The sequence below is a fragment of the Clytia hemisphaerica genome, unplaced genomic scaffold (assembly GCF_902728285.1).
Source record: "Clytia hemisphaerica strain Z4C2 unplaced genomic scaffold, Clytia hemisphaerica genome assembly, whole genome shotgun sequence".
In the NCBI taxonomy this organism is placed as follows: Eukaryota; Metazoa; Cnidaria; class Hydrozoa; order Leptothecata; family Clytiidae; genus Clytia; species Clytia hemisphaerica.
In genome coordinates, this window is record NW_027103726.1 from 1,313,397 (window position 1) to 1,330,469 (window position 17,073).

The 17,073-nt window shown below is 34.7% G+C and overlaps 1 protein-coding gene across 1 annotated transcript; it reads right to left on the reverse strand.

Annotated features, from left to right (window-relative positions):
• Positions 1 to 342: 342 nt before the first annotated feature.
• LOC136804709 (fizzy-related protein homolog) lies at positions 343 to 11,144 on the reverse strand. The gene is given in 22 exon segments (XM_067061321.1): positions 343 to 998; positions 1,493 to 1,584; positions 2,328 to 2,357; positions 2,359 to 2,433; positions 3,339 to 3,377; positions 3,706 to 3,807; positions 4,518 to 4,610; positions 4,877 to 4,939; positions 5,289 to 5,334; positions 5,750 to 5,792; positions 5,795 to 5,924; positions 6,916 to 6,981; positions 7,457 to 7,555; positions 8,104 to 8,188; positions 8,365 to 8,444; positions 8,956 to 9,015; positions 9,256 to 9,320; positions 9,559 to 9,587; positions 9,914 to 9,948; positions 10,094 to 10,154; positions 10,333 to 10,409; positions 11,028 to 11,144. Coding segments are annotated over 22 exon segments (1,584 nt in total). The 5' UTR covers positions 11,103 to 11,144; the 3' UTR covers positions 343 to 859.
• Between the last annotated feature and the right edge of the window lie 5,929 nt (positions 11,145 to 17,073).

Sequence of the window (17,073 nt, forward strand, 5' to 3'; positions counted from 1 at the left end):
AAACAGTTACTACACAGTGTAGTAACTGCTGTTTGGGGGTGGTGCCAAACACTAAAACTAGCACTTTTGATGTAGTATATAAGTGCTTATATTTTAATTCTTTTTAAAGAACTTTCAAAATTTTTCACAAAAAATGAATTTTTTTGTGAAAAAATTCTTTGTTAAAAAATTTTTTTTTGTTATAAATGGACGAAAAAAAATTTGAAATTTTTCTCAGACCCAACTTTGAAATTATTTTTCTGTAATTATCATTAAAATGTTCTCAACAGCTGTTAACCAAGTAAATTAAAAGAAAATCTAGCACAAAATGGTATTAGGTTGAAAAATAATCGCAATTTAGGGTAATTTCGAGCATGTTTTTGATGATATCACTCAAAAACAGGGGTGGTACCTGGAAATCTTTTCAGAAAACAGTTACTACCAAGGTGTAGTAACTGCAAAGGGTGGTGGTCCTGAAAAAAATTGTTGAAAAAGCACTTACTACACATCATGTCTTGTAGTAACTGCGTGCCCCCCCCCCCTGGTGCAATGACAAAATGAGAGAGTTATCCGAGATTTCGTGCGTCAATCGCAGGCTTTGAGAGGATGGACGGTTTCGGAAGGAGAAAAAATCAAAAAATACAAAACTAAATTCTATCTGACTAAAAAATAATTACACAAAAATTGAATAATTTGTTATTAATTTTAAAAAAGGGGATTCAAAAGTAAAATATATGTGTGATTCTGGTTGAAAACAACAATAAAAGAAATTCAAAAATTTCATGACACGTTTGCAGCTGTGCTTTAGAAGCTAAAATCTTTCAGTTTTCAAATTATTAGAGGTCGAGCAGACAATTTAATTAGTGTCATGAAAAAGAATCTACGAATGAAACAACAACAGAAAAGAAAACAAAGTGATTCTAAAGAAATGATAAAGATAGCTTATCATACGCATGCGTAGTTCGGCATTTCCACCATCAACGAATGTGTGAAAATAAATCAAGTTGCGATCTTGTTTCCTATAGAAGAAAGGAAAACGAAAATGGAAATAAGATAACACGATTTAGATAACCTTTCGGGGGGTGTATCAGGGATAATTAATCAGGATTTTAAATGTGACTACAAATATTTTGGCGAAAGCTCATTTCAATGTTCAAAGCTTTAGGTAAATCTTAGAGAAAGCTCCATTTTGGACTTTTTAAACACGGAAAGGGACTTTAGAGGTCGATCATGAGATGAATTGACCCGTAGTACTAATGAAGGGCATTCAGTTACGATGTTCAAGGTCGGGAGTTAAAAATCCCTAGCCGGGCCATACCAAAGACTCCAAAACAGTACTTAAAGTCCAATGAAGGGTTAATGGAGCAATCCGAGGAGAAAGAGTGGCGTTTCCCCCTACCTTCGGGTAGACAGCTATTGAAATAGGAGCCTTTTGGGTCGTCTCCGACTGCGGTTACAAGACTACTGAGATGAATAATCAAGGATGGAGAGAGAGAGAAGTGAAGAAACATACCTTTTGTGTAGTTTTTTACTGAAGATATTCCAAAACCTCAACGTCTCATCACCAGCACCTGTCACTACTGACTCTCCGTCCGGTGACATCGACTAAACGATACAAAGTAGATTAACTGTTTAAAGGAGGATACAAGGTGACTAAGATTTTTCATAAAAGTGACGTTTGCAAAAAGATTTTTCCGGACGAAAAATTATACCCGTCTATTAAAGTTCTTCCTTTTTATATTCTTTCAAGTATTTTTATCAACTATTTCCTCTAGAGAAAAGAAAACACAAAAGTTACGAAAAGGATCTATAAAGAAAAACAGCATTGAGTGATACCGAAAACTGAAGTCTTAAGGCCGGCGCAAATGAATCCAACATTTGATCCAACATTATTGTTGGATCAAATGTTGGGTTCGTTTGCGCAAGTCATAAAATTGCAACTTTTTAAGAAAATTGTTGGAAATCATGTTGGATAAAGTTTGATCACCGTCAAACTTTTCATCTAGCATTTTTTAATGAGATTGACGTCACTTTTATGTTGGTTTTAATGTTGGATGCATTCGCGTAATCATGTTGGATGAAAATGTTTGACTTTTTTGCGTAAATGAATTTTCATGCAACTTTTCGAATTTTTCCACGTGACTTTTCTTCCAACATTTCGTCCAACAATGAATTGGAAATGTTGGATTGAATGTTAGATACATTTGCGCCGGCCTTTAATCTAGAATGTTTCATGTTCAGTTCACAGCTCAAAGAATTATAACAAAGCCAAAGATGAAAATCCTATATTACTGTGTAATCTCATGAAAAAATAATTTGTTCGTCCATTTTTAATGTTTCAAACATACCAGATATAATACTCGAAGCGAATGTCCTGTTCAGCTTTGCCACTTGCGTTAGACTGGGGTACTTCCACACAAGAACTTGATTCTGCGAGTAACCGTGTGTACTGACCTGAAATTATAATAGATAGAATATAGATAGAATCAATCCTAGAGTGGCTTGTTTAGTTATAGGCTATATATGACTTTGAGAAGAAAATAACTGTTATCTAAGCACTGGTTACGCACTTGGGATATCGAGATAGAATCCGGTCCTATTCAAAATTTTCACCAAGTTTTGATATAATGTATTTGGGTGTATAATCCGAAAAGTTCTGCTCTGAAAAGTTAAAACTCCTTGGTTTAATAATTGAACGTTGCTACCGGGTGCGTCAGAAAAAACTTTGGACGTTTGGCGAGCCACTGAGGCCGAACAAAGTCTTGTCTAGACTCAAAACTACTTTTATTAGAAAGAGGACATGCTAACTTAAATTTTGCGGTATAACTTTTTAAGTTTGGTCAAGTAGTTGTCAAGTTATAAGCTTTTGAAGTCAAAATTCACTTTTCGAAAAGTGTAAAAAACACGTAAAAAAAGGTGTATTAAATTTATGCAAATAATGAAAAAATAGCTCAGTATTTGACTTATTTAACGACTTTTACGACATAATTAATTGTTAAAATACTTTTAAAAGCAGTTTTCGTTTACAACATAGTCAGTTTTTAGTAAATTGTCAGTTTTTAGAAAAATTTGAAAAAAATTCTTATCGAAAACGCTTAAAAATGCTTAATTTAATACCCTTTTATTACGTGTTTTTCACACTTTTCGAAAAGTGAATTTTAACTTCAAAAGCTTATAACTTGAGAAATACTTTACCCAACTTAAAAAGCTATACCTCAAAATTTAAGTTAGACTATCCTCTTTATAATAAAAGTGGTTTTGAGTTTCAAAAAGACTTTGCTCGGTCCCAGTGGCTCACCAAACGTCCAAAGTTTTTTCTGACGCACCCGGTATTTTTAGAAATCGTAAGAGAGTCTTACCAATTCGTTTGAGTGTTTCGACCAGGCAAGGTTACAAACCTAAACGAAAAAATATAAGCATCAAATATATCACGTAGTGATGACCGTGCAGCCCAATGCGTTAAAATTAAATCAATAGAGGTACTCCAAAATTTACAACTCTTAAAAAAATGGACAAGGCAATAGTTTAACTCTCTGTATAGCGAAATAAAACGCAAATCCTGACACTTGGAAGCGTAGTAACAGCTATTCCACTTTATGGGTCTAAACATTCGATTTTTCATGTCGAACTTTCGAAACTCTCGTCCAAGAAACGGAATAAACAAACCCAGATTAGGTCGAGGTACTTGCTACCTGACTGGGAGAGGAATAAAATCAAGTCGCAAACCTGTGAGCCCGTATCGACGTGGTGTAGAGGTTGTCCAGTCAAGGTGTTCCAGAATCGAATGGTTTTGTCCATCGTACCACCACCCGACGCTAGTAAACCATGCTGTCAATGATGAAGAAGGTGGATTAATTAAGACCACGCTCATGTGCTCATAACGTTTATTATGTAAGTTATTTATGGAAACACCCCGAATTTTTATGTAGTGGCAAATTTAAACAAGAAAATAATTGTTTTAAATTTACCACCATTGGCAAAAACCGGTGTGTTTCCATGTAAAACATTACGTCGTGAGTATCATGAATTACGGTTACTCATCAAAATGAAGCTTATAATTTGTTTATATTGGAAATTGTTCATAGGTTGGATCGGACGAGATCTCTGTTTGGAATCAGAAAGAGGATGTAAATAGTAGAGAGAAAACATTTCTACATTTTGCCCGGGGAAGATCTAGAAACGTAGATATGAATATCACTGGGTCGATAAATACCAACTTATTATAAGAAATGATGTAAGTGCCAAATTCTTGTTTCAGAGCAATACCAGGCAATGCGGAACCGTATTAATCGAGGTAGAATATGAACTATGGGGTAACCACAAACTCTAAAACAATCATTCATTATCAGTCGCTAAAGGAAAGTTTTCTCGTCTCAGACATAACATGGATTTTACACAGCACATCAACACACGTTTTTGAAATTAATTTGTTGGTTGAATTATGCAGAATTTAGAGACGAAAAAGCCTCTTTATATACTCAACTGAGATGGCAATCTACCTGCGACTGAAGAACTTTCAACGCAATATATTTACATACCTGATGAGGAGACCAAGCGATGGCTTTGACGGCCGCTGAGTGGTCGTTGTAACTTTGGTAAGGCGTAGTGCTCGATAAATTCCATACTAGTAGCTAGACAAAAATAGTAAAAATAGTGATAAAATGATCGTTTTATCGACTTAAAACTTTCCATTTTTCCTAAATCAAAACTGGTACTAGTGCAGTACTTAGTCTTATATTTCTACATCTTTGTTACTCTATTATCAGGAAGCACATTATGATTGCCTCACGAATAGACAAAATCAGTCCAAAAGTATAATAGTGTGGAAGCGCTTAAGTTAACAAGACAATGAAACTAACAAAAGGGAATATCCTAATAAAAAAAACATATATCGAACCTTGTTGTCATTGCCACCAGAGGCAAGAAGTTTCTTATCTGGCGACCATTTCAAACCGCAAACCTAGAAGGATAAACGTATAGGAGCCATTATTATATACAACTAACACTTGAGAAGAACACTATTTCGATAAATGTTGAGAGTAAAGACAATTTCTCTAGGTTTTATGCTAATATAATTTAATTCGATCTTTTCTTTGTAAATCAACCTAGAAAGACTAAGACAATGTTCAATACAATTTAGCATCGCTTCGGCATCATGGTATTATTAGTGATAAGCAGTGTTCATGTTGGTTTAGGAACGTTTCAAAGCAAGAGAACGGAACAGTCCCGTTCCAATGAAAATAGTGGAGCGCAACTGTTTAGATACGTTTTGCTTTCTTATTCAAGGATTGATTAAGAGTAAATTATACCTCCTGTCGATGGCCCACCAATTCCTTTTGTGACGTAGATGGACACCTGTAGAAATAAAAAATTATGATTTAATTATTAGGAACTTGTCTAAACTGTATTGAGGTGTAAAAAGCATCTATAAGTTAAAATCAGACAGACTTACTTTTAATAAACCAAACACTTGCAGTGACACATCTTTTAACTAGGACAACTGTCACTTTCTTATTTTACTAATCCGATACAAAATCGCAGAAAAAAATTAGCTCAGGGATAGCTGATGTACCAAACCAAGCCAACACGGGTGATTTTTAATTGTTGAAAATCTTGCAGTGTGTTGGATTAGTGGAATTCTGTGTCTTGACAGTACCAACTTTGCAGTAAAAACTTTTCGAATAAAAGGGCTAGAAGTCTTTCAATTCTTCGAAAAGAAAACGAATTATTCATTCAAAATCGGTTGAAGAATTCATTTTATCTCACTGACCTTATGTCTCTCATTAGGATCACGCGATCTCTACTTCCAGAACAAGAAGGTCGTTGTTCCAAGCTAAGGAGCCCACACGTGTTTTGTGTCCACCTAGCTCTGCTACTCGTTTATTTGCCACTGTATCCCATAACTCGCACGTTCCTTTGTGAGTGCCAACAGCTAGTTGGTTACCCTAAAAAGTTGATGAAAAAATGAGTAAAGCTGACATGAGGAAATTCGGATAAAACAAGTGATACTTTTATGGACCTACCTGGTTATGCATTTAACACATATATAATTGATATCTACGTGAGCGTGACCATTAAACAATCATTCAGAACACAAATAGTGACGATCTATTAAAATTAGTCGTTTGTTTCTTATAAAAAAAACGTTTAGAAACCAAAATTTCATGCTCTTGAAATGTTCTTTCATATTCATTATTCAAGACTTTGTGAGCAAAAAAACATCTCTCATAAAAAAATTGAGTAATTTGGCTAAGAACATTGATGTATGCTTATTAATAGTGATTCTTATAGATAAACATGCGTTTTTTGAGCCAACAAAATGTTTTTGAAAAAATTTGCTTGAGCCATCTTTTACCTTTGATTAGTTAATGACCCAATTTTTCACTCCAAAAAACCCGTTTTTTAGCCGTTTGTTGGCCCAAATTTGGCCAAAAATTTTTTTTTGAAAGTCGGGCTCCGTCACATTCGAGGGTTTATAGTTATATAGTTATGCATCTTTGTGCAAAAAATCATAAAGAATTAAAGAGCCAATCTCGAGGAAGGCTATTAACGAACGAACAACGAACGAACGAACGGACAAACGAACGAACGGACAAAGGTTAATTTATAGGACCTCCACCCCACCGGGGTAGGTCCAAAAATGCAAACAAATTTGGTTGAGATTTGTTGAGGTGATAAATTTGACAATTGTGGGTCAAATTTTTAATCTATTGACCGAAAAATTGGACGATATTTTTTTCAGTTGGCGTCCCGATAAAAAGCAGGAGATAACAGATTGATCACCTCGCTTGTCAAACCTTACATCTCCAAGCTAAATATAATCTGCCATATAATACAAATACCTCTTACCACTGAGACCTTGCAGAGGTCATTTCTGTGCGAACCAAATAGTTGTGAACAGTCAAAATTATCTACGAGCTTTGAAAAAACACTTACTTTTTCAGTCCATGCAACTGAAGTGACAAGATTTCCTTCTGATGTTAAGTCGCAAAGCTTTGTCACCTGGTAAAGAAAAATCAATAATTATTTCGGAGGAAAATTTTATTAAACTTAGTTTTACTAATATATTACTACTATATCCGTTGGTATAATGTCAATACCCTTCTAATTCCATCACTATTCTTTAGAGAAAGGAATTAAGGACGGTTTGATTCACGGATAAAAACTTTATTACTCAGCTTGGCAGCCAAGGCAGAAAACATCTTTTCAGTTAGAAAAAGAAGGGTGACAGAATTAGATGAGGGATGTCGACTTTAGACCGACCTACGGTATATCAGTGAAATGTGGTTAAAAATCTTCTCTATTCTACCTATGATTGTAAAAATAGTAGGCAAATGATTTTTCCTTACATAGTTAAAAAGATGTCAATTCAGCCCAAAAAGAACTGCGCTCTCAAAAACAAATTACAGGTGACTTTGTATACAAAGTTTGGAAAGGTTTTGCAATTTCTAAATATTATTACTGGCAAAACGCTCACCTGACTAGTATAAGCACTCCATAAGTAAACACAATGTCCCAGACCGACACTGAGTATGTTTTGCGCTGACCAATCCACAAGGTTCAGGTAAAAATCATCCTAAATAATTTAAATTAAAAAAATCATTACAGAAATAATAAAAACAACCTTGGATGACAAAGGTTGTGGTACTGCTAAGAAATAAGCTACTTATTTCCAATCCTAATTACGTGCTACCAGAAAAATCTATCTTCAGATTTTTTTTGGTTTGATTTTGAATAAAATCTATCACCAAATTTCAAAAAGTATACTGTGAATACAAATAAAGAGTTGACTAAATTCAATCTGTTGTCCCAAATATGGCAAAAATCTTAAAGTTTCTATTTGCATGCAAAAGGATGCCTTTGGACTCAATGGGGAGGGCTTTTGCCCTTTATTTTTGTAGCCAGACATAATGAGAAAATAGCTACCTTATTACACGAATATTACTAGTCATTTTATTAACATTTTTTGTTAATCAAAACCCCCTTAATTAAAACCAACCGCTGTTTCCTTGAAAGAACTTGCGTTAATTTCAGATCGTCCAAATTTCAAGGCCGTTGAATACTTGCCTGATAATATTCGTGTAATAAGGTAATGTAAAAGGCATAATTGAGAAATGAACCAACCTGCAAATCAGGAGCATCAAGAACTTTGAATGGAACTTTCGATATTTTTCTGACAACTTTCTTGGGTGACCGTAGAAGTTTGTGACTAGACAGGAAAATCAATAATAAAAATACTCTTCGTAGAACATATTTTAAATAAGGAATGAACAGAATGGGAAAATGTGATGAAAGGAATTTCAGTTATCTTAGGGAAAAACAAGCAAAGTCTATTGAAATATATGCCATAAATTAACACAATTACAAATCAATTTAGTTAGTTACCTGTCTGCGCTGATTGGGGAAAGTGAGTACGGACTGGTTGTATCCAATGATTCGTTTGAAAGTTTTCTTTTCTGACGTGACTGAAAAAAAGATTGAACATTAGATGGCTTTTTAAATACTTTAAGGGAATTAGTTTTGCGAGAAAATTTAAAAGAATTTTTTTCTATGACTTATTTTTGCGAGATGATGCCTTTTTGACTACTCTCTTTCAATTTCCTAAGGGTTTGAAATTTCAGGAGACAAACATGGAAAAATTGTGAAAGTTTAATTTTTGCGAATTAAAAAAAAAAACTTTTTAAAAAACAAAATTTGTCATCTCAAACAGAAAATGGACTTTACACGACAAATTAGTCAGTAATCTAGAAATTTTGAAGAATCTTGAGACAGAAAAGCTTCTTTTTGTACTATGTTGAAACCAGAGAACTTTGTGCATTGTTTAATTCTGCAATTATAGAATTGGTAATAAAATTTCTGCCGAGGCAATGAAGCCCATGAAAGATTTGGCAAAACACAACACAACCTGTCAAAATTACAGTTGACCTAAAATAGGCAACAAGCGAATCTTATTTTGAGTGTGTAAAAATATTCTACCTTGAAGAGGTTTCGTTTGTGTTTTGGTGTCGATAAGGGTTGACGATCATCATTAACTTCCTATAATATTAAAAAAAGTTTCTAAAACAAAGATCTAAGTTGACCTAATAATAATATTCTTCGTTGAGAGTCTATTTAAAAGATAATTTTTGTTAGCATTCAGAAAATCCCAGAAAAGGGATAATTTAAACAGACTTAGTCAGTGACTAAAATTATTAATTGAGCCAAACTTAGGCCCATAATATCATACCAACTGATATCAAGCAATATTAGATTAACATAGCATTATTTTTTATATACCGTTAAACTGTCAATTTCATCTCTGAGAAGCTCATTTCGTAGTAATGATGAATAAAGTTGTGATTCTAAATAAAAACAAAAATTCTAAGGTTAGATCTTTTTAAACAGTAACAGTACAGTTTGTTATTCTGAACAGACAGAAGGGTTATCTTATTATGTATGTGATTGTAAGTTTCAGATTTTTCAGGATTATCTATGGCTATAAAAAGAGTCAAAATGCTTTAAAAATTAGAGCTCAAAAAGTGCCTGTATCATTCTTAGGGGAATAAACTTTTTTAAATTATGAAAATCTAGAGCAAATACCTTTGTTTTCAGTGTTTGATGTTTGTTCTCTAAAATGAAAGAAAATGATTAGTAAACTCTTTCACCATTATATGGAAGGTAAAGACTACTAAAGGTCATTCAAAATTCAGTAATTTTAACATAACAGTGTCAAACATCCAAATATTTTTCCTTTGATTTTTGTTATCAGGCAATTTTATCATATATATAGTTTGAAAACAGCATAAGCCCTGATGCACAAGCCCTCAAACTAAATCCAGGCTAAACATATTAATAATGACACATAACATTGCACAAACCATGAAGATATAGAATTAGTAGCTGGGCCCTGTCAATCATTTTCCAAGGTGAAACTTTCAATTAGAACAAAACTTACTTTGAGTTTGATGGTGCAGATGGATCGGAATTTTCCTGAAAGGAAGAATAATATTTTCATTCATCAACTTTTTCTAATCAAAAATCAATAACAAACAAAATGTAACTGATGTAATGAATGTGTGGACTATTCTAAAATTTGAAAAAAAAAGGAATAATTTTGCAACAAGGAAGAACTTACCTGCAATGGAGATGACAGGAACCCTTTGCTCAAATTAACAACAACTCGACTTGGTATAAACCTGGAAAAGATTAATATATTTATATATAACTAAATATTGATATATTTTCATAATTCATCTGTAAAGGAAGGAATGATCCTTGATGTCGTAGAGTCAAGTTATGATGGTTCCTAATACTTTCTATAAACAAGAACATAATTTTCTCAGGGGTAAAGGGTAAAAAATTAAATGATCATACCTGTCAATGCTGTTGTCTTGCTTACTTCGTGAAGGAGAGCTCAATAACTGTCGTGGACTTCCACGAAAAGGTGAATTCTGAAAAAATAAATAAACCTGTTGAAGATGGTAAATTGGCGTTTTAAGAGTTGTCGCACAAGTCTAATGTTAATAGCAGACGTTTAACTTTTCAGACCCTCTATGTACCAACAGGAAGCTTTTTAGCAAAGAGGGATAGAAAAAAAGAGAAAATAGGGGAAAAAAAGAAAAAAAATCGAAAGTAAAAACCAAAATTTACCAAAGAATTGAAAAGATTTTACCTTGTTCACATTGAGGTGTTTTTGAGCCTTAGTTGTTAAAATTTTTTACAGATGTTTAAACACTAAACGCCTGCGTAAAACACTAAACGCCTGCGTAAAACACTACTCTTAGGTTCCAAATAAACGAAGGGGGGGGGGGGGGGGGGGGTTCGAATAAACAGGGGGGTTGGAAAATTTTCTAGATTTTAATAAACGAGGGGGACCTAATTGCCGGGGGGTTGAAAATTGTACTTCTGAAACCCCAAAATAAGGTAACATTAGGCTAAAATCAGGCTATTTAGAGCAAAATAAGTGGGCCTTCTTTTTGACAGCTGAAAATATTCTTAGAGATTAATAAACGGGGGGGTCCTAATAAGGTCCGAATTGATTTTGGTCGATAAAAAAATGAGAAACTTACTGCAGGACTGTTTTTTGTTGGTGTTTTCGGTCCATTGATTTGACGCAGAAGCCGTTGCTCATAGTCTGGATCCATCCAAAAAACTTGATTGATTTTTTTGTATTTTTAATAAATGAGCTTAAAAAAATAACCAATTTTTTTTTTTCAAATCAGAAGACTTTATTGATGTAAATGATGGAACAGACAACCAATTTAGACTGTATAATCAACTTTTTGGTCAACAGTGTTCCATAATAGTCAACAGCATAAAATAGACCAGCGGCCGAGGTAGTGAATTGTGTCACTTCGTAGGGCAGCCATAGTGTCCTCCTGGGTTGGTTCCCCCCACTAAAAATCAGAATTTTTCTCCATTCCCCCCTCTTTTATTTCCCCCACCATATTTCAAAACTTTTCGGTTCCCCCCTCTTTTTTGAATTCCCCCAGCTATTTGAAGATTTTGCGGTTCCCCATATCGCCGTGTCAATTCAAGACAGCCTTAAGTCCATTTTTTCCATTTTGAGATAATTGACTTTAAAGGTTTCATTTGCTGATAATTAAGGAAGAAATATTGCCAAGAGTCCATACTTTTGATATTATGGGGGCATTATAGTTATCTTTTTGTGGTTAAAAAGAGGTTTTAATAGCTTGCTCCAGAGGTTCTAAAATGGCATTTATTGGACTTAAGGCTGTATTGAATTGAACTTAAAATCTTCATACTTAGCAAGTTTCAAGCTAAAATCGAGCTTTAAAATGCCTTAAGTCCATTAACCAGATGTGTTGGACTTAAGGCTACACGTTTCATGTCAATGCTTCATAGAAAAATAAAATTTGGACATAAGGCTTCCCAAGACTTTTTACCCTAAAATTCAGGACTTAAGGCTGTTTATGGTTGATATTATGGAACATTCTAAATTCTTATTTTTTTTGAATTGCAAAATACACCACTTTCCTATAAGAATTCTGTGGATTTGAGGCCATTTTTGGAAAACGTGCATGCTGAAATAGGGGGTTATGGTCTTAACTCAATTTTCGAAAAAATGGACTTAAGTCTGTCTTGAATTGACACGGCGATATGGTTAACATAAAAATGCCTTAAATCAAGTTTGAAATTTTGGAAAGCTTGAAAAAATAGCCTTGAAAGTGCTGGAAAAATGAAATGTATTGAAAAGTTGGTTTAACCCAAAAGATTTGCTGATTTTATTGCTTAAACAGGTTTTGCAACAAGATCACCTTGAGATCAGTGAAGTTCCCCCAGTCAAAATCTCCTAAATTTATGGTTTTCCCCCCTCTTTATTTTCCCCCAGCAAATTTCCAATTTTTCATTTTCCCCCATACTTTAAAAAAAGGGCCAAAATCAGAATCCCCCCCTTTATAAAGGGGGGGGAGGAAACTATGGGGCACCCCTTAGATCAGGGCAAATTTTTGATATTATGCTCCTAATAGGGTGTAGAATTGACAAAAAAAATTGCCCTTTGAATCTCCTGCAGTTTTCGAGTGAATCGATTTTTAGTTAATCGATTGAACTTATCAAGGGTCCCCCCTTTACTAACGGTTTTTTCGAAGTCTGAAAATCAAATATCTGATGCTACCAACAGATTCAGCGTGAAAAGTAGATAAAGAAAATGGGGTTATCTGTTAAGTTTCGACCACCTGGTGCCGAGAAATGACATTTTTAAGGCGAAAAATCGTCGTTTTGGGCGTTTTCCGATGACGTCAGCATTTTCCTAAAAGCATTTTTAGAAAAAATCATTCCCACAGCTGGATAGCCCTGAATTAGTAGTATCCAAAAATGGTATGGTTTGTTAACATTCGACGTCTAGATCTCGAGATAATCCATTTTTAAGGTGGGTAAATATCTGAAAAACTGCTGACTCAGCAAAAAATATTGATAATTTTCAATATTTAAACCAAAATATCTCGAGATCTAGACATCGAAACCATACCATTTTTGGATTCTACTAATTCAGGGCTATCCAGCTGTGAGAATGATTTTCTCTAAAAATACTCCAAGGAAAATGCTGACGTCATCGAAAAACGCCCAAAATGTTGATTTTATAACCTAAAAATGCCATTTCTCGACACCAGGTGGTCGAAACTTAAAAGATAACCCCATTTTCTTTATCTACTTTTCACGCTGAATCCGTTGGTAGCCTCAGATATTTGATTTTGAGACTTCGAAAAAACCGTTAGTAAAGGTGTGATAAGTTCAATGGATTAACTAAAAATCGATTCACTCGAAAACTGCAGGAGATTCGAAGGGCAAATTTTTTTTGTCAATTCTACACCCTATTGGGAGCATAATATCAAAAATTTTGCCCTGATCTAAGGGGTGCCCTACGAAAACCATTTTTAAGGCCTTTTTTGAATCTCGGACGCTGGTCTAAAAAATGATAATTATAGATTAGAAATAAACGTAGTTGTCTAAGAAAATAGCTATTATTTTTTAGAATCTTCCTTACAATCTAGTTTTCATATTTATAAAAACTAGATTGCTGACGTGTGGAATGTCGGCGTGACTGATCCTTTTGTTTCGATAATAACATCAAAGCGGGAACTAATTTTCTTCGCGTTTCTTTCCTTTTTCTTTCTTATCAGTTCAGGCTTTCCAAAGACCTCACTTTCTCTTACTGGTCCGTGACCGACTTTTTGCCCGCTTAGGTCGTTTGGGCCATATAAAAGGCCGATAAAAGTCCGCTACAGAAAGCAGCTTATTAAAGCGGCCTTAACGGCTTTATAAATCGGCCAAGTTACCGGTTTGCTGTTTTTGCTGGCCGCTTTTATTCTGTTATTGTTGCCGGCTTTATGTATGACTGCAAAAAAGTTTTATTATCTGGTGTCTTTACTTTTTATTGACTGTCGAGAATGTCAAGAATATTGACATTCGAATGTTTATCATAACATTCGAATCTCTTCAAAACGTTCGAATAAAGACAAAAAGCATTCGAAATTTTAAAGAATGTTGTGACAGACTTTTTAAAAAATCAAAACAAAAAGGAGGAAGAAGAAAAAAGTTTGAAGAGTAGTGATGGGTTTTATCTTTTTTGTTTATATCATATGTAGTTATTGTTAGCTGCAAAGTGAGATTAATTTACTATGATGAGTAAAAAGACTTGGCACTTTTGTCAGAGACAAAGAAGAAAGGTAAGATAATTAATTTCTATTCTATATTGTTTTGGTTAGGAGGAAAGAAGGCTGTAAGCAAACGGTATATAAAATAAAGAACAGAGTTGGTATAACAGAAGAGGGTTAAACAGGCGGGTCAAACTGAGGTAGGGGTAACTTATAGTTGCGAAGGTCGCACTAAATATTGAGAATATAAAGGAGGTCAAAGAGAGACAGGGGTGCCTTTTTGTTACGAGAGAATTCAAAATTGGAGGAGGTCACGAAGGTCAAATTGAAATTATAGACGAGGTCAAACTGAGACAGGGGTGTCTTTTTTTACGAGGAAAATACAATTAGAGGAGGGCGTATTGGGGCAGGGAGTCTTTTCGTTTTCGTTAAAACGAAAAGAGTAAAAAGAAAATAATTTGAGCACAAATGAAGACCACAAAGCAAAGACAAGGAACGGTCTTACTTCAGAAAAATAGATGGTTTATAATATAAAAAGAGGCTTTTTTTGGATCAGCCCTTTTATTACAGTTGTCTAATTTTATTAAAAGGTAACATAATTCAGGTCTTTAACTTTATCTTTATGAATGAACGCAAGAAAGAAAGAAAGGAAGAACTCAAAAAGGTGGTAAATCCCTGGGGAAAAACTTTTGGAGATTGTTTGTCAATGAAGCTTCCAAAAAGTTTGTTTTGTTTCTTTCGGTTGCCGGCAAACACATTGACTGGTCTTTTTACCGGACTTCAGCCTGATCGACAGCGGCTGGCCGCGGCCGTGAAAGACAGAGGCCGCTTAGAAAGCCGCTTTAAAGTGAAACGAGAGTGGCCGATCCATAGCCGATAGAAAAAGAGGCGGGACCGGTAAAAGTAAAATCTTGGCCGCTAAATAGCTGCTTTTCTACCGCTTTTTGGCCGATCGGTCTTGACCGGTCTTTTCAGGTACTTAAAATCGCCTGGGGAGTCACATATTATAAAAGACCAAGGAGCCTTGACTGAGGTAGACAAAAGATTGAAAAATTTTCTGATCTCTACCCTGAAAATTGTCCAAAAATAGCCAAAAGTCAAACCGGTCAGATACAAATCTTGAAAATTAGTTGGGACCTTCCTGTCAGAAATAGACTAAAAAAAGAGGACCAGCGGTAGGGTGCGCACTCGTCGGGATTTTTTGCGCGGAACGAGGAAGAATTTACCTAAATGAACTTCAATGCATTTACCTTTAAATCATCCAAATCTTTTCAATCGCGGTCTTTTTTATAAACCCAAGGTAAGAATAGACCTTTTCGCCTTTGCGTCCGCCATATTGAATTGTATGCAAAAATACAGGAACGAAAATGCCGTGGTTGGATTTAGTTGGAATGTATGCAAAACATATGCAAGTTTACACAAAGATTAAAAAGACAACAAAGCATCTTATAAATAAATATTATAATCATTAGAACAATAAAAGATGGAATTTCTTAATCCAAAAGGAAATATTTACAGAACAACAAAAGCCTTTTAGGAATTTGTTCTTAAAGACATTGCATATTCTGTTTTCATGCCATTAAGAAATTCCACGAAGACGGAGTACACACATCAAACTTTCAAAACACGCAAACTGAAAGCAGTAATTATGACGTCACACTTTATCAATGTTTTGATTTGATCATTTGGCGGCTCTATTCCCAGGAGAATAATTTGCCGTCAGCCGAATAAGGATTGTTTTTTACCTTCGCGGGTGATTTTTCAGTTTGAGATTCTGTCTAATGTTATGGTCTTTTGAAGTGCTTGTTCTAAGAGATGAGTGAATATAATTGTTTTTAGTTTTCAAGAGAAGCAAATTTAATCTTTCTTCTACAAGATTACACTTTAATATAATGCCAATTATGCATGTAAGTTTTTATTTAATACTTTCTTTTTGCATATGTTTTGCATACTTTCTAAGGGAATTTCACCACGGCAATTCGGCAACCATAATTTTTGCATACAATTCAATATGGCGGACGCAAAGGCGAAAAGGTCTATAGGCTACAATCTATCACATTGCGCTTTATTTAACAATCTACAGCCCGTCTGGAATTTCAAAAAATAGAAGTTAAATTGTGATTTTTCAACAAGATTGCGGATTTTTTCATTTAAAAGCACCATACACCATCTGAAAGCTGAGGATTTCAGCTTTCTAGTGGTGAAATTTGTTTTTAGCTATCATTTCCAGCTCATTAGCGATAAGCTAAAGTTTAACAGTCATCAGGCTTATTTTCAGACTGCATCGGCAAAACTCCCCACACCCCGCCACACGGTAGGCTAGATTTCAGCCGCCATTTTTGCATGGTGTTAAGGAGGCGATTCTTTGAAAAGGTGATTTTTTTTGTGTTTTGAAAATGGAATAACTTTGGGAATACTTAACCAATTCTAATAAATGACCCCTCATTTTTCTCACAAAGGTAAGGACTTTCAAATAAAATTAGTTTGGTTTCTAAAAATTGAGGGGAAAATTTTGGCCTGTCCACCCTACCAGCGGCATGTCCCCGTTCCCAATTACACCTGAGTGTCTCCCCTAGGCTTTAAAAACTGTGGTTTTCTTCTTCTAACACCAACTGAAAAAGGGGTATTATGTCACACCATCACTATCAGACACCCACCCGTACAACGCACCCCTAGCCATAGCCCTAACTGAAACCCTGCCTAGTAGTAGAATTTAGTCTCTCCAGTATCATCTTAGAACAACTCAGTCATCGAAACCTTATCAACGATTATAAGTACAACCCATTCAATTTGATGCCATTTTGAAAATTCAAATTAATTATCCTCATTTCCTGGTTTAACGACCATGTCGTTTATAATGTAACAATAAGTCGAGAAAATGTCTGCAAATCTTTCAGGTCAAAAGCATATGATTCCTCGTCAGCTGACCTGATAAATGTGTTTTTGCAAGCATAACCTGCAAAGGTCATTACATAAACACATCTGTTAACAGCAAATA